The 27816-nt window shown below is 41.8% G+C and overlaps 1 protein-coding gene across 2 annotated transcripts in view; it reads right to left on the bottom strand.

Annotated features, from left to right (window-relative positions):
- Nucleotides 1–27816, bottom strand: part of myripb (myosin VIIA and Rab interacting protein b) — a 400198-nt gene that overhangs the window by 132975 nt on the left and 239407 nt on the right. For both annotated transcript variants that reach the window (XM_073830916.1, XM_073830917.1), the window contains exon 3: nucleotides 6587–6808. In XM_073830916.1, coding sequence (XP_073687017.1) covers nucleotides 6587–6808 — 222 coding nt within the window. The remainder of the gene's footprint in view (nucleotides 1–6586; nucleotides 6809–27816) is intronic.

Below are 27816 nucleotides of genomic sequence, written 5' to 3'. Positions count from 1 at the left end.
TCAAAGGACATTTTCATATGCCAACAAGCTTTTAGGGACATCAGGTATGCAATGACTGACCCACAACTAATAATACCCATCTGCTGAAAACGAACAAAAAGAAAAGAGAGGGACCCATTCGCTTTATCCCTCCTGGGCTATTTCCTTCCATCCTTTTAACTGAAACCAGAGAAAAGAGAGACTAAACCGGCAATATAAGCTCTTGGTTACACTTCAATATACGGGCTGTTTCAAATCCCAGCGCTATAAACCAGCGTCTCCGACAGCACCGATATATACACATGCACATGCGCAACTAAAAAGCCAAAACTAATCAGGCAAATGGAGTACCAGTGACTTAGATCCTCAAATAAAACAGTTGCTGGGAGTGTGTCCAATCTAGATCAGAGAAGGTCATTAGATCATAGTAGAGCCTCTGCTAAAACCATGCCCTTGGGTAAAGGACTCAGCCATGCATTAGTGCTGAATATACTCAGCAGAGAGGATCATATCTAATGTGTGTTCTCTTGATTATATAACCATATCTGCTGAATGACTGTAGATATGATTACGGGCAGCAGAATAATGAACTTCTGGATTATACTCTGCACCAAAACATTACATTTATGCATTTGGCAGATGCTTCTATCCACAGCAACTTAGCATTCAAGATATATAAATGCTATCAGTTTGTGGGTAACTATCTTTTAAGCTACAGGAAATAAAAGATACACTCTTAAAAACAAAGTTTCCAAAAATAAATGTTAATAATCTAAAGAACCTTCTTCCACGGTAAAGACCCTTTTCTGCAATGGTAGTATAGTATGGATGTTAAAGTTTCTGCAGGGAACCTCAGATGCCAGTAAAGAGCCTTCATTTTAAGAGTGTACAGGAGGTGTGTTTATTAGCAGCACAAGTGCCAGTAAAGTGATGGAAGAAAAGTCATTAATAAAGATGAATGAGTCATTATCAGGTATATCTTATGTCTTTTAATAGTACAAGGGAGAATTCTCATCCATTAAGATGGCAGATATCCATTACCTCAAATCATTAACATACAACATTAAGGCATTAACACAAATGTGCCATTATACTAATGATAATGAAGGAAATGCCACTTTTAGTGTTTCATGAGCAAATTTACTTGAGAGAATGTCTTATAATATCTAAGAGAGGGACACACAGAGAAGCACTATACCTCATTAACATAATTTAGACACAAACACAGAGATGATATATGTGCCACATGCTCACAACAATACATTAGCACATGGCTGGTGCCAAAATGTGCACTGACAAATAAAAAAATTAACCATAAAGCGTACAGCTGCAGCCTGCCAACACAATATGACAAACATACATGATATGTAAGGCCCATTAAAACTGTGAAGATGACCAAACAAAAATATTAGTTTAATGCAATATTATATTGATTGCTACATTTTTGTAATAACAAATAACGACCATCAAATTTTTTTATTACTTTTTTTTTCTCAACTATATTTATGGCACTTCCTAGAAGCAGTCACAAACTTAGTCACACTCACGTTAGGAGTGTATGTGAGGTAAAAGCCTTTAGGAGAGGGTCAAATAAGGAGACGAATAATTCAATTTTGACTGAACACATCTTTCCAGATGGCTTCATCTCTGTCAACTCAGATTACAGAACATTTAAAAGCTGTTCTGCTGTCTTCAATTACTGTCATCCTCATTCATGGGATGCTTTATGACTTCCCTGTGTCCCTGTGTGTGTATGAAAGGACACTAAAAGCATCTGTAAATCTGTATCCAGTAAAAAAAGAAGATGAATCTGAAGATGAATTATTCTGATTATTATACTTTAATCTAGATGTTATATTCTGAACATAAAATGAGTGAGTGGTGCCACCACAATGCTAGAGTGTTTTAGATTCATACTGGCCCAAGTCACAGTAACCCACTATCAAGAATCTGTGATATTAAGGTCTGTAGAAATGGTTTCAGTCTATTATATTATATAGCAAGCAAAACTGTTAGTCTGATCACTTAGAAAAGTCACATCATTTCAAATAATATTAATTTCCGCAGCACCGGACGAATTACACACTAAAGGTAATTCCCTAAAACCTAACTATAAAAAGACCTTTCAAAAAACAAAAAACAAAAGTACCATTCTCAATCTCAAACTCAAACTCAAAAAAAAAAAAAAAAACTTTTACACAAGGATGCATTTAACTGATCAAATTTTTCTTTTTTTTAATCTCAAACAAACACTGTTGAACAAATGTTTTGAACCTTTTTATTCCTCAAAGAATAAGCAGCACAACTGTTTTGTAATAATAAAAAATATCATATTAGAATAAAATCCAGGAAGAATAAATTAGAAAACAATTATTTTACATTGAAATTGTATTTCACAATATTGATAAATTTTTTTTTTGGTTATATTATCAAATAATTGCAGCCTTGGTGAGTGTAAGAGACTTAATAATAAAAATAATAATGATGCTAATAATAATAATAATAATAATAATAATAATAATAATAATAATAATAATAATGATGATAATAATAATAATAATAATAATAATAACAACATTCCGACCCCAAATCTTTGAACAGTAGTATACTGTATAATGCCATTTTTCAGCATCTAACAAAAGCTGCTATAAATGTGACGTGTGCACACACACTCAAACAAACATTTCAAAGGTTCACTATGAAATGGATTTCAAATGGGAAATCTGGTGGTTTAATTTCACAGATGGATGCAGGTTATGCTGAGAGAAACTTTTCATTACATGAAGTTTTCTAGACGTTTCTTCTTCAGCTCTGGCTTTACACAGCTTTCTTGTATCTTTCTTATACACCACCCACAGATTGGATGATGGGAGCAGACCTCAACCTATTACGCCTGTCAGGCCCCATCTGCACATGCACACAACATTATTTCACCATCTGTGTGTTGCAGCATCCAAACGCTCATGCCTGTGTTGCTGTCTGGAGCTGACAAGATGCAGTGATACTTAATGACAGTGCAAAGAGACAAATCTCACTTCAACTTCATAATGGCATAAACATAAACATGCACAAACATGAAAACACACTTTTTTGTACGGTTAAAAGGGAACATACACTGTTGTGATGTCTTACTGAATGTGTTAAGTGTAAGTGTGAGTGAAGATGTGTGAGTGTAACATCTGAGTCAGCATCTCTTTCTTATTCACACACACACACACACACACACACACACACACACATGTTGGGTTTACATGTTTTATGGGGACATTCCATAGGCGTAATGGTTTTTATACTGTACAAACCGTACTTTCTATCGCCCTACACCTACCCTACACCTAAACCTAGCCCTCACAGGAGATTGTGCATACTTTTACTTCATCAAAAAAACTCATTGTGCATGATTTATAAGCCTGTTTCCTCATGGGGACCTGAGAAATGTCCCCACAAGGTCAAAATCTACTGGTATTCCTATCCTTGTGGGGAAATTTGGTCCCCACAATGTGATGAATACCAGGTACACACACACACACACACACACACACACACACACACACACACACACACACATGCACACAACTACTTAAAGGAGAAGTCCATTTTAAAAATGTACAGATAATGTACCTCGTAAATTATGTTTTTTTTTATATATATGTATATAATTCATATACTTTTTAACCTCAAACACTCGTCTTGTCTTGCTTTGCCTGAACTCTGTTTTTTTTTTCCGGTTCAAGGCAGCATATGTAGAAAAACTCATCTCACTTTCTCCCTTAACTTCAAAATCGCTGTTTTGCCTTTTTTGTTAAGGGTGTTTGATATTCTTTGCATGTTCACTTTGTAAACACTGGGTCAATACATCTGCAGCAATGTAGGATGATTTTGGAAGTTGAGGGGAGAAAATAAGATGGGAGTTTTTCAACCTACCATAACTGTTTTGAACCAGAGATGCACAGACTACTCATGCACATCACAGACAAGATGACCATTTGAGGTTAAAGTATATAAATTGTAATTTAAAAATAAAAATAACCGTTCGTTTCGCTAGATAAGACCCTTTTTCCTCGGCTGGGATCATTTAGAGCCTCATTTTGGATCGGTTAAAGCTGCATTTAAACAGCATTTTGGAAGTTCAAACTCGAGGCACCATAAAAGTCCACTTCATAAAATGTTTTCCTCAAGAAAAAACATGCACATTTTTGATGACATTTGTACGGTGCCCGCCAGGGGACACCTTCGGTTCACTTATGTTTGTCGTGGCCACGACATATAAACTCGTGGGAACGTGATATTATGTCGTGGCCACGAGATATTAATTCGTGGGAACGTCATATTAACTCGTGGGAACGTCATATTATGTCGTGGCCACGAGATCATTTTGTCGAGGTAACGACATCCTTATGTCGTGGCCACGACATAATATGACGTTCCCACGACATAATATCACGTTCCCACGAGTTAATATGTTGTGGCCACGAATTAATATCTCGTGGCCACGACAAACATAAGTGAACCGAATGTGTCCCCTGGCGGGCACCGTACATTTGGGTGAGTACATTATCTTTACATTTTTGTTCTGAAAGTGAACTTCCGCTTTAAAAGAACATTCTGTGTTCACGAAATATTGACATCATCTGTAACATATTACCACAGACAATAGTTTTGACTTGAAGGACACCAGAAAAAAAGTTCCTGTATGCAAAACCTTGAAGTAAATTCCATCTACTGGAATTACACAGCGAACATACAGTATATGTATACACCTTTATAATTTAATCCAGTGTAATTATTGAACAAATCTGAATAAAAATCTTTTGCTTATTATTTAAAAAAAGAAAGGGACTATCATCTGTGTAAATGTTACATATCACAGACACTGCTGACAAAAATTAACAGGTCTTGAACCCGGAACAAACCCAATACAAATGCCATTATAGGCTCTTTACAAAAGCAATTAAAATGCTTTCCTTATTATACGTAGATGATCATTACAGCAAAGAAAAAAAAGTAATTTAGACGGTGATTCTCCTCTCTTTCAAAAGGCCATCTGACTACATAACCGCATTAATTTCAAGTAACACGTAATTTCATTCCATGTTGGCGTAATCAGTTTTGTGAGTGGAAAGCCGGGGCCACATCTCTTGAAATATTGCTGAGCAAGAGACAAGGGAAATCATTATTTGCTCTTACCATGAAATGCATGCTGATATCTGGTCATATGAAATCTGTGAGTCTGACTTTTCATACAGCAAACATTTCATGGAAAAAACATGAAAGGAAACTCGCTGGGAATTAATCCTTAGGCATGGAGTGATTGTACGTGAGAGAAAGAAAGATATGAAGAGAGAGGGAGACAGCAAATAAGACAGTGAGAGACAGTATGAGCGAAAAACAGCAAAGGATGATTGGATGTATTTTCCTGATTGATTCATATTATGCTGCACACCACTGATTCACACTGCTGTACACTTTTAAAGGGACAGTTACCCAAAATAATAGTAATTATTATTTTTTTACTCACACAAGGTATAAAAAAATAAACATATGCTGTAGAAATTCTCACCATATCTCTCACTAGTCCAACCTCTCCTTATTTTTCCTGCTCTCTCCTATCATTCCAGTTTCTCTTTATGAAAAACACTAACACATAGTCACAAACTGTGTCAAATCTCCATTGGACTGGGTACATATTCAGCGGTCGTAAAAGCCAGCATTTAGTAAATCAAATAAGGCTAAAAAAGAGTTATCTATAAATATCTGGGTGGGATGTTAACCAGGGCTGTAGGCAAAAATGCCACTGAAAGTGACAAAAATGCACCAGATATTTATGCTGAAGCAAAACAACATCTGAGAAAACAAAACTGTTAACCTGGTAATAATCACTCCCACTTACTGACATGGACTAGTATTGCCATAAAAATACACAAATAGCTTTCATTCACTCCGGAACACCCTCTTGTTTTATATTTCCACACAGTCATACTGCCAATTTCAATATATACTTTATTTTTATACCTTTTTTCACCTCTCTTTACCAGTTGTCTAAATTATGTGGACCAAATGTCCTCACAAGGACAGTAAAACCTGAAATCATCCTCATTGTGGGGACTAGTCACCTTGAGTCAAAATGCTTGATAAACATATTAAATAATAGATTAATGAAAATCCAAACATTTCTGAGAGTTAGGCTTAATTTAGTTTAAATTTAGTTTTATTTACAAAGAGATTTTCACAATACAGGTTGTTACAAATCAGGGGAGCTCCTTAAGATGTTCAAGTCATCGAATTAAGGAAAAAGGTTTAACAACCTACTTTGTCTTATGCGCCCCCAACAGAAAATTGTATCAGAAATTGTATTGTATTATATTTAGAATCATGCTACACACATTTTTTGTTCTATTTTCCATGTGCCCCTTGCAATCTGCTTGAACGATGTGTGTGTTGCCATGCACACCAGCAGGTGTGGTGTCTCCCTGTCCAGATGTAATTGCATAACACTGTGGATTTTGTAACATGTCCATTTACCAGGAAGTACATACATGGCTCCTCTATCCTTAAGAACATGTATTCATACACATGAATGTGTTCATGTATGCCAGAGGACACTTACCTGCTCTTTTGGCAGGCGGCGCAGATGTAGCCTCTCTCACTCTGACTGTAAGTGCGGCAGGATTTGCAGACGTTGTAGTGGCAGTCCAGACACGGGCGCTTATGGTTGAGCAGGAAGGTAAAGGGAGAGCAGCAACGGATGCAGCAGTGCTCGTTGAACTTGTGCTGCTTGGACAGAAGCAAACAGCGACTGCCCTCTTCCTCCAGCTCCTGCTTCATTTCACTACAGAGAGAGATGGGGGGTGAGGAGAGATTGGAGGAGAACGAATGAGAGAAGGAGTGGGAGGGGTTAAAGAGAGAGGAGAGGTAGGTGAACAAGGGGATGGAGAGAGAGAGAGAGAGAGAGAAAAGGAGAAAGGTGAGCAAGTGCATCTGAAGGAGAGGTTGAAGGAGCACAGTCATGCAGAATAATTGGAGATTCTGTGAGGAATGAAAAATTAAAGTAAGAATAATTCTGCAGTGTGGGGCATACAAATACAATCTGTAGGCTATCATTTTTCTTTCTCAGTCTCTGTTTATACACACACAAACAGACACAAATATGTGGATAAAGTCATAACAGGGCTGGACTGGGACTGAAAAATGGAACACAGCCCACATATGGCTGTGTTCTCAAACCTAGTCAGCTGTATTGGTGGTAACTTTCAAATTTATGAATTAATGAAGCTTTAAAACATTTAGAAATCTCTCATTTTAAATCATATTTAAACGATTTAACGATTCACTACTAGATGGTATTGATTTGGCGAGCCCATTAACTAGTGCAGGTTTGTCCAAACTCAGTCCTGGAGGGAAACTGTCCTGCAGAGTTAAGCTCCATCTTGCCTCAGCAGACTTGCCTGGAAGTTTCTAGTATGCCCAGTAAGACCTTGGCTGTATCCGAAATTGCCCCCTATACCCTATTCACTATTCCCTACATTAGTCCTCTCAAACAGTTCACTTGAAGGAGTTAATGAAAACGAGTGAGTGAATTCGGACACTAACTGCACTGGAAGAACTGCCGCTTTTGCATAGTTTGCTTTGCTTGCTTAATAATCATATAAAACGGGCAGTTCCAGTAGTAAGATTAAAGGATTTATCTTGAACTCAGTCACAAAAATTACGTATAAACCCTAGTTAAACAATTTAATACTCAATTTACAACAAATTTGTAACTGTGTTGTACACTGTATTACTCCGTGGACAAGCGCGTTGTAAAATGAACGCCACTCTCACAATGCATTATGGGTAATCTCTAGCCGTTGAGTGTACATTGGTTGTACACTCATTTTGCGGTGCATTGTGGGATTGAATGAGTGCACTCAAGAACATCCACTATGGTTTCTAACACCACTTAAAATGTCTGTCCCCTCAAATAGTGCCCTATTTGTATGGGTATGGGGCGATTTTGGATACAGCCCTTGATTAGCTAGTTCAGGTGTTTTAATTGGGGTTAGAGCTGAACTCTGCAGGACAGTTGCCCTCCAGGAGCAGGACTGGAAACCCCTGAACTAGTGTCTAATCACAGTTTTTAACTGATCTTGGGTGAGTTTTATAATGTTATTTTTAATGATTTTAATGAATTTTAACACTTGTGTTTAATGCAAAAAGGAGGAACGTAAAGTTTGACAAGCTTTGCCAACACAAAACAAAATAAAACACAAATTATATTTGTGTTATATTTTGTTCCTTCCTATTTAATTATGTTTAATTATTCATGATTACATTTCATAGATTATACTTTTATATATAAAAAATTGCAATTAGTCACTTTTATTTCTATAGATATAGAGATTGCGTCAAAGCATCTTCACAGTGACAAACAGAAAAAAAAAAAAGAATCAGGTATAGAAGGTAAGGCATAACAAAATATGGAAAAAGTGAAACACTGTGAATACTTTACGGATGCACCGTATACAGTACCCGTAGTGCTGTTTGGGTCTACTCTGTTAATATGACCCAAACAATCAGAAAATCCAGACACGGGCGCACACTGCTCTGGACTAAACAACTTTTATAGCTGTAATAAGACAACATTTCTTACTTGAATGCTGTTTTTAAATGCTCTGGAACAAGATAAACATGGCGGATTGTGTGCAGCGCACTCAGGGCTAATACAGCACTGTTTATCAACAATCGTGATGGACAGTGAGGCTTGTAAAATGTGATGTCACACTTTACAGATTCTGTGATCAGTTAGCTGAGACACTGCTTGTGTTTTTGGGGATTAAAAAACGTCTCAGGTTACGTATGTAACCCTGGTTCCCTGAGGGAACGAGACACTGCGTCATCAACGCTCTGGGGAATGCCATTGGCGAACCCGGCTCTGAATCAGTCTTCAACCAATAGGATGACGGGAGTGACGTCACCGGGGGCGGTGACGTAGGCGACCAGGAAGTATATAAGCATGTGCGTTTCAAACCGGCTTCAGCTTCCAGGAATGAAGCAATGCGCGGTAGGAATGCGGGAATTATGGCCCATGACGCAGTGTCTCGTTCCCTCAGGGAACCAGGGTTACATACGTAACCTGAGACGTTCCCTTTCGGGAACTCTACACTGCGTCATCAACGCTCTGGGGAACGATATGCCCACGTCTCCAGAATTCCAAATTCCTACCCAGTGGTGTTTGTCTGGGAAGAAAAAAGGGAAGCGCTGCTTCTGGTGGATCAAGCCAGGAAAAGCTCTCTGCCTGGGGTTACCAGGGCAAGAGAGGCGGTACACCTCTGTCCGGGGGACCAGCCCGGAATCAGAGGGCAGTGCTTGTTGATACTTACCTGCAGGAGCACTGATGGTTCTCCGCCTGGGAAACTGCCAGGACAGGAGAAGTATTACACCTCCGTCCGGGGATAGTGCCGGAATGAGAGGGAAGTGGCATATGCCTCGGCCCTCGGGCTCGCGAGGAAAGTGGTCGCTCTGTCTGGGGACACCAGCAAAAGAGGGACCAGAAGAACTCCGCCTGGAAAACTGCCAGGACGTGAGTGGGATGACATCTCTGCCTGGGGAGCACCCAGCGCAAGAGGGAACATAACAAGTACCTCGGCCCTCAGGCACTCGAGGAGAGTAGTCCAAACTCTGTCTGGGGGACAGCCAGCACAAGAGCGACTGAATTAGCTCCGCCTGGAAAACTGCCAGGTCGCAAGCGGGATTACATCTCTGCCTGGGAGTACCCAGCGAAGAGGGATATGATCCGCCTCGGTCCTCGGGCTCACGAGGAAAGTGTCTACCTCAGTCTGGGGACCAGCCAGACGTAGAGGGACAGGTAGCGTCTGGGGAGTATGCCAGAACGCTAGGTTGCTTCGCCTGGGAAGAGTGCCAGGACGCAAGCGGGATTACATCTCTGCCTGGGACGTACCCAGCGAAGAGGGATTGAATAAACCTCGGCTCTTGAGCCCACGAGGTTAGGTCATACACCCTAGTCTGGTCACCAGCCAGAGAGGGGTCCTCCTTGGCCCTCGGGCACACAAGGAGAGGGCAATCCTTTGTCGGGGCGCACCCGGATCAAGAGGGATGCAATTAGTGCCTGGAAACTCTGGCCAGAGCACGGGAAATAGCTCCGCCTGGAAACAGCCAGGACGCGAGTGGAATTACATCTCTGCCTGGGGAGTGCCCAGCGCAAGAGGAATCATAGCAAGAACCTCGGCCCTCAGGCGCTCGAGGAAAGTAGTCCAAACTCTGTCTGGGGAACAGCCAGCACGAGAGGGACTGAATTAGCTCCGCCTGGAAAACTGCCAGGACGCGAGTGGGATTACATCTCTGCCTGGGAGTACCCAGCGAAGAGGGATATGATCTGCCTCGGCCCTCTGGCTCACAAGGAGAGTGTCTACCTCAGTCTGGGGACCAGCCAGACGTAGAGGGACAGGTAGCGTCTGGGGAGTATGCCATGACGCTCGGTTGCTTCGCCTGGGAAATTTGCCAGGACGCAAGCGGAATAACATCTCTGCCTGGGGAGCACCCAGCGAAGAGGGAGAGTTATACACCTCGGCCCTCAGGCCCTGAGGTGATAGGCCTCCGTCTGGTGACCAGCCAGACTAAGAAGCATCCTCGGCCCTCAGGCACACGAGGAAGGGTAATCCCTTTGTCGGGGCGCACCCGGACAACAGGGACCCAAGTAGTGTCTGGAAACTCTGGCCAGGACACTAAATTAACTCCGCCTGGAAAAACTGCCAGGACGCGAGTGGAATTACATCTCTGCCTGGGGAGCACCCAGCGCAAGAGGGAACATCAACCTCGGCCCTCGGGCTCACGAGGGATAGCGCCTTCGCTGTCAGCTCAGGACAGCCGAGCTCGTAGCTCTTAGGTCTAGTTCATAGAACTTTACAAAGGTCAAAGGGGTGGACCAACCCGCCGCACTGCAGATGTCCTGAATGGGACACCTGCTAGCAGAGCTTTGGAGGCAGCCATGCCTCGAGTAGAGTGAGCCTTGACGCCCATCTGTGATGGGAGGCCAGAGGACTCATAAGCAGTAGTTATTGTATCTACAATCCATCTACTGATAGTATGCTTAGTTGCCGGGAGCCCCCTCTTAGGGGGACCGTAACAAACTAGCAATTGCTCTGACTTTCGCCACAGGGCAGCTCTGTGGACGTATGTGTCCAGTGCTCGCACTGGACACATGCAGTTATACTTCCGATGGTCGTTCTCCACGAATGGAGGAGGATAAAAGGCCTGTAGGGTGACTGGCTGTGGTACTGCTGTTGGGACCTTCGGTACGTACCCTGGTCTAGGGTAGAGGAACGCTTTGGCCAAACCGGGCGCAAAGTCGATATATGAAGGGGCCACTGAGAGGGCCTGAAGGTCTCCTACTCTCCTCAGAGAAGTAAGAGCCAACAGCAGCGCCGTCTTAATTGTAAGGAAGCGATCTGAAATCTCCTCAATGGGCTCAAATGGAGGCCGAGAGAGGGCTTCAAGGACCACAGCGAGATCCCAAGAAGGAGTTCTGGGTATCACCCGAGGCCTTATCCTGAGTGCACCACGAAGGAAACGTATGACCAAGGGGTTCTCGCCCACTGACACGCCACCAAGAGGGGTGTGGAAGGCCGATAATGCCACCACGTAAACCTTCAGGGTGGAGTGGGCTAGCCCTGTGGAGAGGCGAGACTGCAAAAGCTCCAGCACTGTACCAATCGGGCAGTGAACTGGGTCAGCGTGTCGCTCTTCACACCATGACGTGAAAACCTTCCACTTAAGGCCATACTTGTAGAGGGAGCTCTAGAGTGAAGGAGGGTCTCAACAACCTCAGCTGAGAGACCACTGTCTATGAGGTGTGCCCCCTCAGAGGCCACACCCACAGTTTCTACTTCTCTGGGTGGGGGTGGCAGATTGCGCCCCCAGCCTGAGAAAGAAGGTCCTTCCTGACCGGAATCTCCCACGGAGAGCCGTCGAGGAGGGAAATGATGTCCGAGAACCATACTCGGGCCGGCCAGTAAGGGGCTACTAGTAGTAGACTGACTCCGTACCGGCGCACTCTTTCTAGAACTCCTGGGAGCAGAGCGATCGGGGGGAAAGCGTACAGACGAAGCCTCGGCCAGGTCTGTACCATAGCATCCAGCCCCAGCGGAGCTGGAGGCACTAGAGAGAACCAGAGGGGACCTTGCGATGTCTGATGAGTCGCAAAGAGGTCCACCTGAGCCTGGTCGAACACTCTCCATATCTGCCTCACCCTACGGGGTGAAGTCCATTCCCCGGGCCTCAGCCGGGCATCTGCTCTTGATCAGGTGCACTGTTGGAGAAAAGCATATGACCCAGGGGACTCTAACCACTGACAAGCACCGAAAAGGGGCGTGGAAGGCCAATAATTCCACCATGAACACCTTTTGGGTGGAGTGGGTCAACCCTGCGGGAAGCGAGACTGCAGCGACTTCAGTACTGTACCAACTGGGCAGTAAGCTGAGTCATATTTGGTGCTGGTTACACCACGCAGTAAACCACTTTCCCTTAAGGCCATAGGACTTCCTCATAGAGGGAGCTCTGGAGTAAAAAGGATGGTCTCAGCAACCTCGGTTGAGAGACCGGTCTCAATGAGATGTGCCCCCTCAGGGGTCACCCTCAAAAACTCCAGGGAGTAGAACGATCGGGGGGAAGGGCGTACAGACGAGGCCTCGGCCATGTCTGTGCCATCGCATCCAGTCCCGCAGGAGCTGGAAGCAGTAGAGAGCACCAGAGGGGTCATTGCGATGTCTCATGAGTCGCAAATGAGTCCCCTGAATCTGACCAGACACTCTCTAACTCTGCTTCACTCATTCTGGGTGAAGCATACATCCCCGGGCCTTGGCCCCTGCCTCAACAGGACGTCTGCTCTCATAAAACACCAAGATTTCCTCCACATGTCCAGGGCACGTAGGCATTGCCGCGTGACCTTGAACTTGCGGAATGAATTTCCCCCTCTGGGAAAATCCCTTGGTCTTCAGCCACCACTGTAGTGGCCTCATGTGCAGCAGGCCAAAAGGTATCACGTTGGCTGCTGCTGCCATAAGATCTAACAGTACTTAAAACTGTTTGACAGTGAGTGACAGGCCTAGCTTGGCCGCATTTGCTGCAGTAAGGATCGACTCGATCCGAGCAGGAGACAACCGTGCCTGCATCGTGGTCGAATCCCATACGACACCTAGATAAGTGGTTCTCTGTAATGGAGACAGCACACTTTTCTTGGCGTTGAGTCTCAACCCCAGTTCTTTCATGTGAGCGAGAGCAGCAACTCGATGCTGTCCGGCTTACAGTGGTCGAGTATATGGATGCTCTGGAATCATGGAGGAGCCAGAGCCGCATCCACACCCTCTGCGAAAGTTCGGGGGGGAAAGTGCTAGGCTGAAAGAAGAGCTCCCTGCTGTTGTTGAGGAAGGATGGAGACATTCTTAGATCTATCGTGACAAATTCGTCCTCGGACCTGATTTGTGACGTAACCGCCAGTCTGAACTTCAGTTACTCTGACTGAAAGATTCAACTGTCTGAGATCTAGGAAGGGCCGTAGCCCCCCATCCTTCATGAAGAGGGACCATCTCGATGGTCCCTGTCTAGAGCCTACTCGGAGCCCACCTCGGTGGAAGCCCCGCGTTGAAGGAGGGTTCTTTAGATATAGTAACCCTTCTTCACAGTACGCAGGACCCACGTAGATACTGTCGGCAGTCGTAATAACACTGCCAGAAGTTCTACTGAGGGTACCAGCCTCTCGAGACTGGCCTCTATTTTGCCCTGAGCTTACAGCTCGGTGCCCTGTAACGGTGAACCGGCAGGAGACACCTGAATTGCAGCTGCAAGTGCGGGCGACTGAGGGAACGGAACGTCGGTGACGCTCTCCGTATCCACCTCCTCAGAGGAGGATAAACGGAGCACTGAGGGCCATTTGCTGGAGGAAGTACCGCCTAGCGGGCTTCCAAAACCAGCAATTGGCTGCCAGTTGTCCCTCCATCGATAACCAGACCCTGCTCTGGGCAGTAGTAATAAAAACGCCCCATATGCAGGTCCCACGTAGATATATTCAGCAGTAATTTTCATGCTGCTCGAAATCCTACTAAGGGAATCAGTCTCAGACTGGTTCTGGTACTACCTAGAGTTTTTAATTCAGAGCTCTGTAGCAGCTCACTGGCAGGAAGCATCTGAATTAATTCCTCTGATGACCCCCATGGGGGTAGCGAACTCTCTAGCTCTGCTACGTTTCCGGGCGGAAAGACTAGAGAATAATGTTCGCGGGAGATTGCCGCGCCTTGCTACACTGGCAGGGTTGGCTGACAGATCTCCCTGTCTTAGCCGAGGACCTCTCAGACTGAAGCACGACCCTCAGATCGGGCTTTAGTTCGAAGCCCCCGGTCAGGAGTGTTGCTAACCCCGTCCTCTAGGTATTACCGGAGGAATAACGGACTGCAACGCTCCATTAAGAGCCTTTTATGTAAGGAGCTGATACACGGCCGGTTACTGCTCCCGTACAGCATCCGGCATGTGTACTTTTGCACATCAGGCTTGTATTATATACATGTGGCCTGGAAAGCAAAGACGGAGCTTCCAGTGATGATGCCAGACTGGGTGACAGATAGCTGGTAAGCGTCTGTTCAACCCCCGGCACCATCTTATACCTGTGCTCATTCAGCCCCCATTATTAATAGCAAACTATTCAAAAAAGGGGGTGAAGAGCGGGTTAAACTGGATTTTTCCGATCTAAACAGTGTTTTTCTTTTTAACTGTGCAGATTGGGAAAAAACAAAAAGGCTCCTTTTTGGAAGTGCAGACTTAGTCCGAAGAAAACAAATAGTTTGCTTTCCTACGGCTCATCTCTAATATTCAGTACTTCCAAAGCTCCTAACATTGAGGCAATCGGGGGGCGGTTAAATACTTTTGACAACGTTCTCCACATCAACCTCCTCGGAGGAAGACGAGAGAAACGTTGAGACCTCTTTCTGGTAGGAAGAACCGCAACGCGGGCTTCCTCACCCAGTAGGAGATCATCCGATCTGCTATGCGAGAGAGGAGATAGGGGATTACCCGTCTCCATCCCTTTAACAGATCGAGCTGCGTAATCGCTAGAGTGCGGCTGCCGTTCCGCCTCTTTTTTGCGGAAACGGGGCCAGACCCGCGAAGAACGCTGGTGAACACTCTCTCCTCAAAGAGAGTGTTCCAAGAACGGAGTACGTGCAGTGGAAAGCGCGCTTTCACACCGCAAACAGCCAGCCCCCTCAAGGGCTGACTGAGCGTGCTCCGCACCCACACAGCCACACACAGACTGTGTGTATCCCCACCAACAGACGCTTCTCTGCTTGGCAGGGAGGGACACGCTGTCTGTGAAGCTGCTAAACCGCTAAATTACTTTCCCCCTTTTTTTTTTTTTTTTTTTTGGTTGGTAACATATCCACTCAAATAAAAGTTGTGCAAACTGGCACAGAAAAACAGTGGAATGAAACAGACAGACAGACACAGAGCGCTTCGCTGAATGACAAAAGCTGAAGCCGGTTTGAAACGCACATGCTTATATACTTCCTGGTCGCCTACGTCACCGCCCCCGGTGACGTCACTCCCGTCATCCTATTGGTTGAAGACTGATTCAGAGCCGGGTTCGCCAATGGCATTCCCCAGAGCGTTGATGACGCAGTGTAGAGTTCCCGAAAGGGAAACCCCATCCTTTTTGATAAAACTGCACAATAACACTAGAACGACTGTTCCAGAGTTTGGATGCTAAATAGGAAAAGCATCTACCACTCACTGTCAAATGTGTTATTATAGGAATTATTAACTGGCCAAAATTTTAAGAATGCAATGGTCTATACTGCAAAAAGAACCTACTGTAAGTACTGAGGAGCTTCTTAAGTAATCAACAAATATTTTACATTTTTATGATATTTAATAGGCAGCTAATGCAGCCCTGACATAAAAACAAACTAATTTAGTGGTTCTTGTAACTATCTGCTCCATTTTGTTTATTAAGCTTGCAGGGCAACCACCCAGTAATGCATTACAATAATCTAGCCTTGAGATCATAAATGCAGGAATTAACTTTTCTACAACTGACATTGAGAGCATACAGTATGTCATAAATTTAAAATAGTAAAACACAGTTTTACAAATGCTTAAAATGTGACCTTCAGATGACAGATCACTATCATATAGCACACCCGGGTTTTTGAATGACGACGAAGACTTGACAGAACATTCATCTAGAGTTAAGCAGTATTCTGGTTTTCTTTTTTCATGTGAAGTTTTTTGATTGAACGATTAAAAACTTTTTCTGAAATTATTAAGAAGTTACCAGTCATCTGATTTTTAATAATAATTAACTATGCATTCCAGTTTTGTGAATTGGTATGTTGGCCTCGAAGGAATATAGAGCTGAGTTTCATTTATGTAACATTGAAAACTAACTCTGTTTTTTAATGATGTTCCAAGGGTAACACGGGTGAAAAGCAATGGTCTTAGTACTGAGCCTTGCGATATTCTCCATAAAATTACAGCGTCATGAATTGTGATCAATATGTTATGTCTATATTTATTGCTACAAACTGATAACAGTCAGATAAGTATTATTTGAATCATGCCAATACAATTCCACATTCTGCCTATCCAGGAGAATGTTGTGTTCTATAGTATCTAAGGCAGCACTAAGTTTCAGTAAGACTAAGAGAGAGATTATCCATAACTCTGATGAGTGCAGTTTCAGTGCTATGCAACGGCCTATCCCCTGACTGAAATTCCTTGCATACACCATTTCTTTCAAAGAAAGAACACAGCTGTGAGAATATCAATTGAGGCTTAATAACAACCAGCTTGAAAGTTTTTGAAACATATCCTAATAACAATGAATTAATAATATTAAGTAGAGGTTCTGCAACTTTTTTCAAGGGTGTCATTACACATATTTGGACTGAGTTTTCAGTTCATGTACACAATAATTCAAAACAGTAAATGATTTTACAAACCAGCAACTGCATCAGCTCACAGGTCAACCAGCCAACTGGGAAAAGTTACGATGGCCTGACTATGCTTTACGTTCCACTAGGCAAATGAGCAATATATTTAGTCAGCCCACCGCTACAAGCATGAGTGTGTGTACTAGCCAAGTAAGTGTAAGGAAATCAGCAAGAACAAATTATCATTCCATTAAATTCTTCCACTCTGCCTGCCCTGCAACTCTGAAGCTTTGCTTTTATTTCAACATATTCATATTTTAAACACAGATGCATTGCTTTTGACCAGGAAGTTTACACATAAAGCAAGCTGTTACATTCCAGAGCAACATGCCAGACCAGTATCAAGCTTTTTGTTTCAGAGGAGGGGTTAGAAATGGTATTTACCACAACAGGGTTTAGTTCATCCTAATTAATTGGGGAAAGCTTATGAAGCAGACACTGTTAAGCCACATAAATGAGAGGAGATTTGTTTAGGAAACACATGGATGCATTTGAAAGCACAGACGTAATATGCACAGAAATCATAAATTTAGTTTTATATATATATATATATATTAGGGGTGGCACGGTACATGAAAAACAACCGAATTGAACCGAGAGGTGTGTGTAGACATAGAGACAGTAAAAGTGGAGTGCTGCAGGTTACGTCACGTGTAGAAATGGCAAGTGGGAGAGATAAGGAAGGCTGCCCGGAGTTGGAGGATGCGCCAGCTATGCGCTGTTCATCCAACTTGGCTGTGCTTTCAATTTTATTAAAGGAAAGGATGAAGCTGATTGGTTGGTTCATGTCACATGGCCTGCGGTGAGCTTGCGGAATTTTGAAAAGTTGAGATGTTTTTATCTCGATGCGGCGCGGACGCGCCTGGAAAAAACGAGCGTGTCGCACTGCGTCGCTTCCATTACAAGCGCGCATACCACGCGTCTACATTTGAAATAACAAACTTGAGTGCGCAAAAGAGGCTTCATGTGAAAGGCCCCTTAGCCAGGTCAGTTGTGTGGGAACATTTTGGATTTCATGTTACCTATGATGAAGACGGGAATAAAAGAATAGATCGAACTGAGACTGTGTGCAAGCATTGTGGAAAATGCATATAATATGCTAACGGCAACACTTCTAATTTGTCAGTTCATCTGAGAAGACATTACACCAGTGTGTTGGTAGACATGCAAGTTAATTCTTCAGTTCAATCTTTATATGCTAAAAAGGCACATAAATTCCTGTGGAGATACACATTGTCCTGTTTTTGCCAAATAAATGAAAAGCATGTCATCAATGTCTTCTCTATTGCTGTATCAAATCTCCCCTAGCTTTCCTCAGAGATGGTCTCAATAATGTGCTTAAAGTCAAGTCCAATTCAGTTTGTGCATGATTACATGATAAAACTTTTTTTTTAATAATGTATCCTAAATTGTGGATAATCAAGCTACATTTCATATGCCAAAACAAACTTCTGGAGTGTTAAAGATTAAAATAAAAAAAAATAAAAACAAGAACCGTACAGAACCGAAAACCGTGACCTAAAACCGTGATACGAACCAAATATATATTAAAATTAAGTGAAAAATTTATGCCGTAAATTATATTCAAATTCACAAGAAACAATTCAAATGATTAGTTGTAGTGTTTTATTTTTTATTTATTTAGATAAAATATAGAATTTTGATATTAGCTATTTTTTTGGTTATCACGTAATTATAATTATTTTCTAATAAAGTATCTTCATATTTCAAAGCATTGCTCTTGTTTGTAGTTCCCTAAATCATGACAAGTAGATTGTAGTAACCTTTAACACAAATGATTTATATGATCAACTTGCTTTGCAATGCTTTTTCAACTTCTGCCTTTACCAATGGTGTGCAACAAATTGTTTCTTATATACTGTGATTGTGTCTGGGCATTGCTCTCAAAAGTGGAGGCAGATGAACACAAGCCTGCAGGGGAAGATTTAATTATACTAAATAATTAGAGAATTCCTGATTACATGATCAGAGAAAAGTCTATTCAGTTAGACTCAGTTATGACATTTTAATCATTTAAAAATATATATAAATATGTATGGATTAATTGTTTACAACAAGACCTGTGAAATGCATTTAGAAAACAGAATAGGTGTATTTACATTTTAGGCCGACTTTAAAAAAAAATGGCCAATAAGTTAGTAGTAAAGTCCTAAAATGACATCAAGTGACAAACGTGATTCATTCCCCTCAGGGAAGATGTTCCAATAATATGTGAACTCAGCACAGCAAGAAAGTCTTCATCACTGCAGCTGGTTGTAACAGTGCCCTCCACTAATATTAGCACCCTTTGTAAATAAATCTGCATTGTTTATCCTTTAGATCTTTCATTCAAAAAATTCACAAAATTGTAACCTTTCATTGAAGTAAAACGATGGAAAATAGGGGCATATCTCATTATAAAATAAATGTTTTTCTCTAGTTCATGTTGGCCACAATTATTGGCACCTCTAAAAATTTGTCTAAGTAAAATATCTCTAAAGTATATTCCCATTAATATTACTTTTTTTTTTTTTTTTTTTTAGCACACCAGGGTGGCTAGGAGTATAAAATTGTCCAGTCATGACTTTCTGTTCCACAGGATTATAAATATGATCACAGTTGGAGAATTGCAGAGAATTGTTGAGTCTTGGGGTCAGAAAGCCTAAAATAAAATAATCAAACAGCCCCTACATCACCACATGTTGTTCCAGAGGGTTTCAAGAAAAAATCCTCCTGGCTCACCCAAAAACAAACTTCAGTATATTCACTTGTCAGACATGATTGGAACTTCAAACAGGACTGGCTTCTATGGTCAGATGAAACTAAAAATGAGCTTTTTGGCAGCTAACCCTCCAGATGGTTTTGGTGCAGACAGGGATAAAAAAAGTACCCCATGCCCACAGTTAAAAATACTGCTGGGTCTTTAATGTTGTGGACCTATTTTTCTGCCGGAGGTCCTGTACATCTTGTTTAGATATATGGCTTCATGGATTCTATCAAATACCAGCAGATAAAAAAATTAAAACCCTGACTGCCTCTGTTAGAAATCTTATAATGGGCCATGGTTGCATCTTCCAGCAGGACGATGATCCAAAACAAACATTAAAATCAACACAAAAATTGTGTCAGTGAGCACAGAATGAAGCTTCTACCATGGCCGTCCCAGTTCCCTGACCTGAACCCTGTATAAAAACTGAAGAGAAGAAGCACCAACATGAAGCTGAGAAGAGAGAGATTTTGGAGAATCTATTGAGATTCTGTATGAAGGAATGGTCTCTGATCTCTTGTCAGGTGTTCTTCAAACTCATAAGACAGTGTTGGAGAAAACCCAGTGTCACAATCTGGCTGGTTGAGGAGTGGAGATGGAGGAGGAGAACCGGAGTACATGAATATAATGAAGTTTATTAAATAAAACACTGAATATGATAACAAACAAACAAAAACCAGGAGCATCAAACGAGAACATGTTACGTTAACAACGGACAGCAGGGAGTGATTAGACACAGACTTAAATACACAGAAACGGGGGCGTGCTAACAAACAAGATAACGAGATGACGAGGGGGAAATACAAATATGGGCAAGACTGAACCAACCAATACAAAACCAAAAGGGGGGAACACAGGACTAAACCATTATCATAAGGAAACATAGGGGGAAAACACTAGGAAAACAGAACAGGACAGGACAAAATACTGACATTACACCCCCCTCCCCAAAAGGCGCGTCTCGCGCCGTCTAACATCCATAGGGGAGGGAGGGTGGGCGCCCTGGAGACCGCTAGACAGGGTTACAGGGAACACAGGATACAGGAGCGGTCTCCAGGGCAGACTGTCCAAGAGGCCATGGCGGGTCCGGGGGATCTGGAAGCCAATGGCCGGGTAAACAGTCCGGGAGGCCATGGCGGATCTGGGGGCTCAGGAAGCCATGGCCGGGTAAACAGTCCGGGAGGCCATGGCGGATCTGGAGGCTTAGGAAGCCATGGCCGGGTAAACAGTCCAGGAGGCCATGGCTGATCAGGGGAGTAGCCCCCCCCCAAAAAAAATTTTCTTGGGGGAACATAAGGCATAGTCCACCCAGGAGAGCACGGAAGGGCGTGCTGGAGAAAGCGCCGGCTCTGGAGCGGGCGCTGGAGGCGACATAATGGTTTAGTCCTGTGTTCCCCCCTTTTGGTTTTGTATTAGTTGGTTCAGTCTTGCCCATATTTGTATTTCCCCCTCGTCATCTCGTTATCTTGTTTGTTACCACACCCCCGTTTCTGTGTATTTAAGTCTGTGTCTAATCACTCCCTGCTGTCCGTTGTTAACGTTACATGTTTATGCTCTGGAGGGTGCGCAGGAGAGAGCTCCGGCTCTGGAGGGCGCGCAGGAGAGAGCTCCGGCTCTGGAGGGTGCGCAGGAGAGAGCTCCAGCTCTGGAGGGCGAGCTGACTCTGGAATACGAGCAGGAGGGCGCGCTGGAGGAGGCGTCGGCTCTGGACGGCGCTCTTGAGGAGTGGGCTCTGGACGGCGCTCTAGAGGAGCAGGCTCTGGACGGCGCTCGGGGCGAGCGGGCTCTGGAGGGCTGGACGACCCCAGCGGAGACTCTGGAGGGCTAGGCGTCTCCAGCGGAGACTTAGGGAGAGCAGGCTCTGGGCGAGCGGTCACTGGAGGGCGCTCTGGCGGAGCGGTCACTGGAGGGCTGGGCGGAACCAGCGGAGACTCAGGGAGGCTGGGCGGAACCAGCGGAGACTCAGGGAGGCTGGGCAGAACCAGCGGAGACTCTGACTTGGCGGTAGCCATCTTGGGTGCAGATTCAGGCTTGGCGGCCATCTTGACCGGGGACTCGGTATGTGGAGGTTCTCGGCTGAGGGCAGGCTGGCGCGTTGCGCCTTGTTTGGGAGGGGGCTGGAAGATGAGACCTTCTCGGACCAGGAACTTCTTCTATTTCAAAATCAGATCCATTTAAATAGAGAATAAGATTGATTAGCTCGATCAAGGAAAAACTACAAGCGGGGAGATCGCAGCGAACCGTCTCATCATCCAGCCCCAAAACAAACACAGCGCAGATGGCAGCTTCGTGCCAGCCTACCTGGTGGGAGAGCTCGATAAATTCTTCCACATACCGTTCCAACTCCCGACCGCCTTGCCGCAGTCCCCTCAAAGCAGCCTCAGCCCGACTCATCTTGTTTGTTAGGTCCGTTGTTCTGTCATAATCTGGCTGGTTGAGGAGTGGAGATGGAGGAGGAGAAGCGGAGTACATGAATATAATGAAGTTTATTAAATAAAACACTGAATATGATAACAAACAAAAACCAGGAGCGTCAAACGAGAACATGTAACATTAACAACGGACAGCAGGGAGTGATTAGACACAGACTTAAATACACAGAAACGGGGGTGTGGTAACAAACAAGATAACGAGATGACGAGGGGGAAATACAAATATGGGCAAGACCGAACCAACTAATACAAAACCAAAAGGGGGGAACACAGGACTAAACCATTATCATAAGGAAACATAGGGGGAAAAACACTAGGAAAACAGAACAGGGGCTCGTTCTTCGTACGTCGCTAACTCAGTTAGCTGGATTTGATTGTTGACAATTTGGCATGATCTTGGATTGTTTGGTTCTTCGAAGCACATCCTGGACTTGCTGTCATAGCAACAGGTGCGCAAGCTTAAACCTGCTCGGGAGCAGGTTTATTTCATGTAAACAGGATTTAGGCTGCGCTCCTGGCGGGTTATGATTGGTTGAAATGGCGAGGTCACATCTGATTGGTTAAAGAACACGACTGACGCGGACTGACTCACGTGGGAAAAGAAAAGTATTTTGCAAGAAATTGTAGAAAATAATTATGACGATTCACACACGAATGATGACCACAGCTACACACACACATTATATATATATAGCCTATATATACAGTTGCAATCAAAATTATTTAACCCCCCAGAGACTGCAGTACTTTACAAATGATTTTTGCTCTTTCTGAAGATTCAGGACTAAATTGCATCTACAACAGTTTTCTGGCATATTAAAAGTGATAATGTCAATATATAATGTAATGTTTTTGAGTTATAGGATTTTTTAACAACACAGCTATGTCAGAATTATTGAACCCCTATTCAACATTGCTGTTTTAAGACACTTATTTTTATGGTCAGGAACAAAATTGTCTTAAAACATAATTAAGCCTTTACAAACTTATTAAAAATGGAATTAGCTTGGGGTGTTACACATAGTATTAGCCCATACATGTGCTGAAGGTGAGTAGCAAATATGGTAAAGTCAACAGAGAGCTCACACAAAATCAATAGAGAAGAAATAGTTTGTTATCTTAAAACTACATGAAGATTTCTAAGACATTACAAGTTCCTAGAGACACAGCTGGCAGTCGTATTCCTTAGATTAAAGTGTGTTGAACCAGAAAACCTTTGAGGGTGTTGAACAAAAAAGCACAATATCATAAAATGTTTGATCAGATCAACTGAGAAAAACGTGCAATGTACAGCCAAAGACTTGCAAGATGACCAGACAAAAGGAGGCAAAATATTTCAATGCTGTGTATAAAAAGGACACTAGACAAGTATGGTCTTCATGTTGAGGAATCTTGCTGAATACCATTCTTGACCAAGAAGAACAAAAAGCTGACTTGAACATGCTAAAATTCATTTAGTTAGACCTGTGGAGTTCTGGAAGAATGTTTTATGGAGTGATGTGACCAAACTGGAACTTTTTTGGATGTATGGATCAGAGGTATGTCTGGTGCAAAAAAGACAAAGCTTATAAGCAGAAGAACACCATCTCCATCATCAAACATGGAGGTGGGCCAGTCCTGTTATGGGGTTGTTCTACTGTAGCAGGAAGTGGAAAACATGACCATACAAAGGATATCATGGATTTATTAAAGTATCACACCATTTTGGCAAACATTGTGATGCCTTTTGTGCAATATCTGAAGCTAATAATCAATGGACTTTCCTGCAGGACAATCATCCCAAAGTATACATTCAAATCTACTTATGCTTGGTTCAGGGATCAGTCATAGAAAGTTTTTAAGTGGCCTGTTCAGTTTCCAGATGTAATTCTCATTGAAAATACATGGTTGAATTTGATGCAAGCAGTGGCAAAGTAAAAACCAAAGATTATCAGTGATCTGAAAGCTTTTTCAGGGGAGGAATAATTTTGAACATGAATGTTTGCCAATTTGATTTTTTTTTTTTTATTATTATTATTCATCAACTTACATTCTCAGAATTACTCAAATGTGTCTTAATAAACTTTCTTTGATAGTATACTGATGCCTTTGTTTAATTTGTTTCACAAAATGTTGTTCTCTGTAGCAAAATGTCTTGCAGGTCAAGGGGGTTGAATAATTTTGATTGCAACTGTATATATATGATTTATATGTGATTTTTTTCCTAGGATTCTTTCATGACTAACAAGTAAAAATGTACTGAACCCAAACTTTTGAACGCTAGTGTATATATATATATATATACACTAGCGTTCAAAAGTTTGGGTTCAGTACATTTTTATTGTTTTTTTTTTTTGTTTTTTTTTTTTTTTGAAGAAATTAATACTTTTATTCACCAAGGATGTATTGAGTTAATAATTAAAAAATTATTAAAAGTTAATAATAAATAATTTACATTGTTATAAAAAATAAGTAAGATATAAGAAAAATAAATAAGACTGGAGTAACAGCTGATAAAAATTCAGCTTTTCATCACAGGAATAAATTCAATTTTAAAGTATGTTAAAATAAATATTTTATATTGTAAAAACATTTTGCAATATTAGTTTTTTTCTGTATTTTTAATCAAATAAATGCAGCCTTGATGAGCATAAGAGACTTCTTTAAAGACTATTACAAGTCGTACTGACCCCAAACTTTTAAACGGTATATATAAATAAAAATATAAATAAAATAACATATCAAGCAAAAACATGTAACATGGGCAGCACTAATGCATTTAATTTGTCTGCTACTTTTTGCCAGCCCTCTCTCCTGGCTTTTGCAGACTTTGAGGTGTTTCCTGTCATTTTAATTAAAGACTCAAATTCGGCATAACCTTCCATTAAAAGCTCTTGTTCTGCTTGGGAGAAAAACTGGGCACGTTCTTTGGCCATGCTGAACAGCCAATAACAGCGTTGCTAATCATTGTTTCTACTATCAATACATATCCCCTTTTAAACCAACGCATGAACGCGCAATTATCTCAGATAACTCAATCCAGCGATACTAATCATAAACAACAGGTGTGTTCGAAGAACCCAATTAGCCAGATCATGATTAGCACGATGATATCATCTTGGATGTCTCATTTGATCTCGGATGTTTTAAGCAACGTACGAAGAACGAGCCCCTGGACAGGACAAAATACTGACACCCAGAACTGTTATCTTGGGAAAAGGACGTTGCAATAATTGAGTGCCAATAATAGTGGCCAACGTGAACTAGAGAAAAACATTTATTTCATAATGAGATTTCACCCCTAGGTTCTATTGATTTACTTCAATGACAAGTTAGAATTTTGTGAATTTTTTGAATGAAAGATCAAAAGGATAAATTATGCAGATTTATTTTCACATCCACCTTTGCTCATATTTACCAAGGGTGCCAATATTAGTGGAGGGCACTGTATATGCTTCCCATGTTAAAAGCCAATGAGACAGGAACATCAGCACTTAGTGCCTGTGAATAATTTCATTCAGATAGACTTGTCTGATGATGTTTGATTCCAGCTGTTTGGACTAGGTATGTCAGATTGGAACAATGTAGGCTGGAGGATATGAAGTAATTGTTTGGTTACATTTGGGTGATTGGTACCTTTGGTGCTGCTCTTGACATGTTTTAGCTTTATGGCTACAACCAGGCAATGACAGATGCATTCAAGTCCATAATTCAGTGCATGGCAATGATCTTGCAGGACAGTGTTTATATACATTTATATAAGTTCAGAACCCAAATTAGTGCCCAGAATTCCTCATAACTTTTGTAGGATTTATGGGATACTGTTGGGTGTTTGGTCATTTTTAGCTGTAGATCCAGCAATGGTTCTAGCACAGATCTATAAACTGCCATTGAGAATGTGCTTATGTTGTCCATGGTCCTGAAAACTAACTAACTAAAAAAAAAAAAAAAACTACATGTGGCCAAACATTTCTATTAATATTTAAGTCTATAATCTGTAATATTTATTTAAAAATAATAAAATATAAACATACGAGATGGAATGAATCATATCTGTTCTTTTTATTGCTTTTTCTCTCAGTCTTCCACACATGCATACACACAATCACACATATACACATAGATCTACAGTATATTAATAATAAAAACCTGCCAGTTCTGTTTTAGTGAGGTTATTCCTCACCAATAAATAAATCAGGTAATATAAAATGGCTTTGGGGAAAGGAGAGATAAATGAGATAAATAGGCAAGAGGAACTAAATAATGTATGAGTAAATATAATTTTAGTGTTTCCTAAGACTTGTGAGCCAAAGCAATCTTAATCAGCATTGCCGAGTCAATAGAAAATGTATTTAGGTTATAAAGGCCAAGCAAGAATATGTTGTCTATGTAAATCTACAAATACAGATGCTTATATGTGCGTAATCTTTGTATGTGTGTAATTATTTTTCTAGCTTGTGATAATCACCTGTCAATAATGGACTAAACCTTTATTAGTATCTAAAATGCTACATAAGGGCGTTTTACTTTAGCCCTCCTTTACTCAACAGATCAGCTTACTGTACCAAAAACCTAACAAAAGAAATCTTTATCTTAGTATTTTACTGCTATTTCTAATCAGTAAAGCTTCTATATTGGAATCCATTAGACACTTCATGGATAGATCTGCATTCAAGATTAGAAAGTGGTTAGAGATATTGATCTGCTTTTACTAGGGCACTGGGTATAACACACAACCTTATTTGCTGAATCTATTTTAACTGGATTCAAATAAACAACTGAGTATGTTATTTACTGTACACAAGTACACTGTGAATTAACTTGAACAGTGGATGCATTGCATTGATGAAGAACATGACTGGCAAAAATACTTGCAATATAATATTAATGTGTAAATGATCGAATGAATAAATTAGTGAATAAATGAATATAAGAACATAGCATGTGAGAGAAAACGAGTGTGTGGTTATTTTGTGGTCTGTTTTATGTCAGGTTATATTAAATTGTAATGGTCAGGGTACCATACCAGACACGCGTCACTTCCCCTCTTATAATTCACTTCCTCCTTAACTGGTCATAATAATGGACCTATTAACATTACATTCCGCTGATTATACTGCAGAGATTGATCACTTCACCCAGCATACTCACAAATGGCACACACCTTCTCGCTCAGCCTCTCTCAATTTTCTCTTCCTGCATGTCGACATGCACTCAATCAGAAAGTAAAAGAGTATGCAGTTAAAATAACATACATTCCATGAACAAACAGAAGTATTGATTAGTTTCCTTGAGTAAATAATATAAACAATACATAATTAATTCAGTGTGAAATACAACCAGGACACATACTTGACAGGTTTCGTAAGATTCACCCTGCTCTACTCGGCCGTTAAAGGATGTCCATATATTTAGATCTGTACGCCTCTCTTCTGAAACGATGAGTCACAGCACTCATAATTCTGGTCTTCACAGCCCTTTTGGGAGCAGGGTCGTGCAGAGAATGTGCAGGCAGTTCAACTCATTTATACTAATGATAAAACTGCTGTTTGGCCATGCAGTGTGGTCTACATAAGCAAAGAGAGAAAATGAACCTGTTAATTATTTCAGAGTTACAAAATATTAATTTAACAAGTAGCCTGAGGTCTGAAATACTGAATTATTAAGAGTATGCCTGGATGCCCTC

The sequence above is a fragment of the Garra rufa genome, chromosome 24 (assembly GCF_049309525.1).
Source record: "Garra rufa chromosome 24, GarRuf1.0, whole genome shotgun sequence".
NCBI lineage: Eukaryota > Metazoa > Chordata > Actinopteri > Cypriniformes > Cyprinidae > Garra > Garra rufa.
The sequence above is the reverse complement of the archived record's forward strand: the minus strand, read 5'-3'. Positions and strand labels throughout refer to the sequence as shown.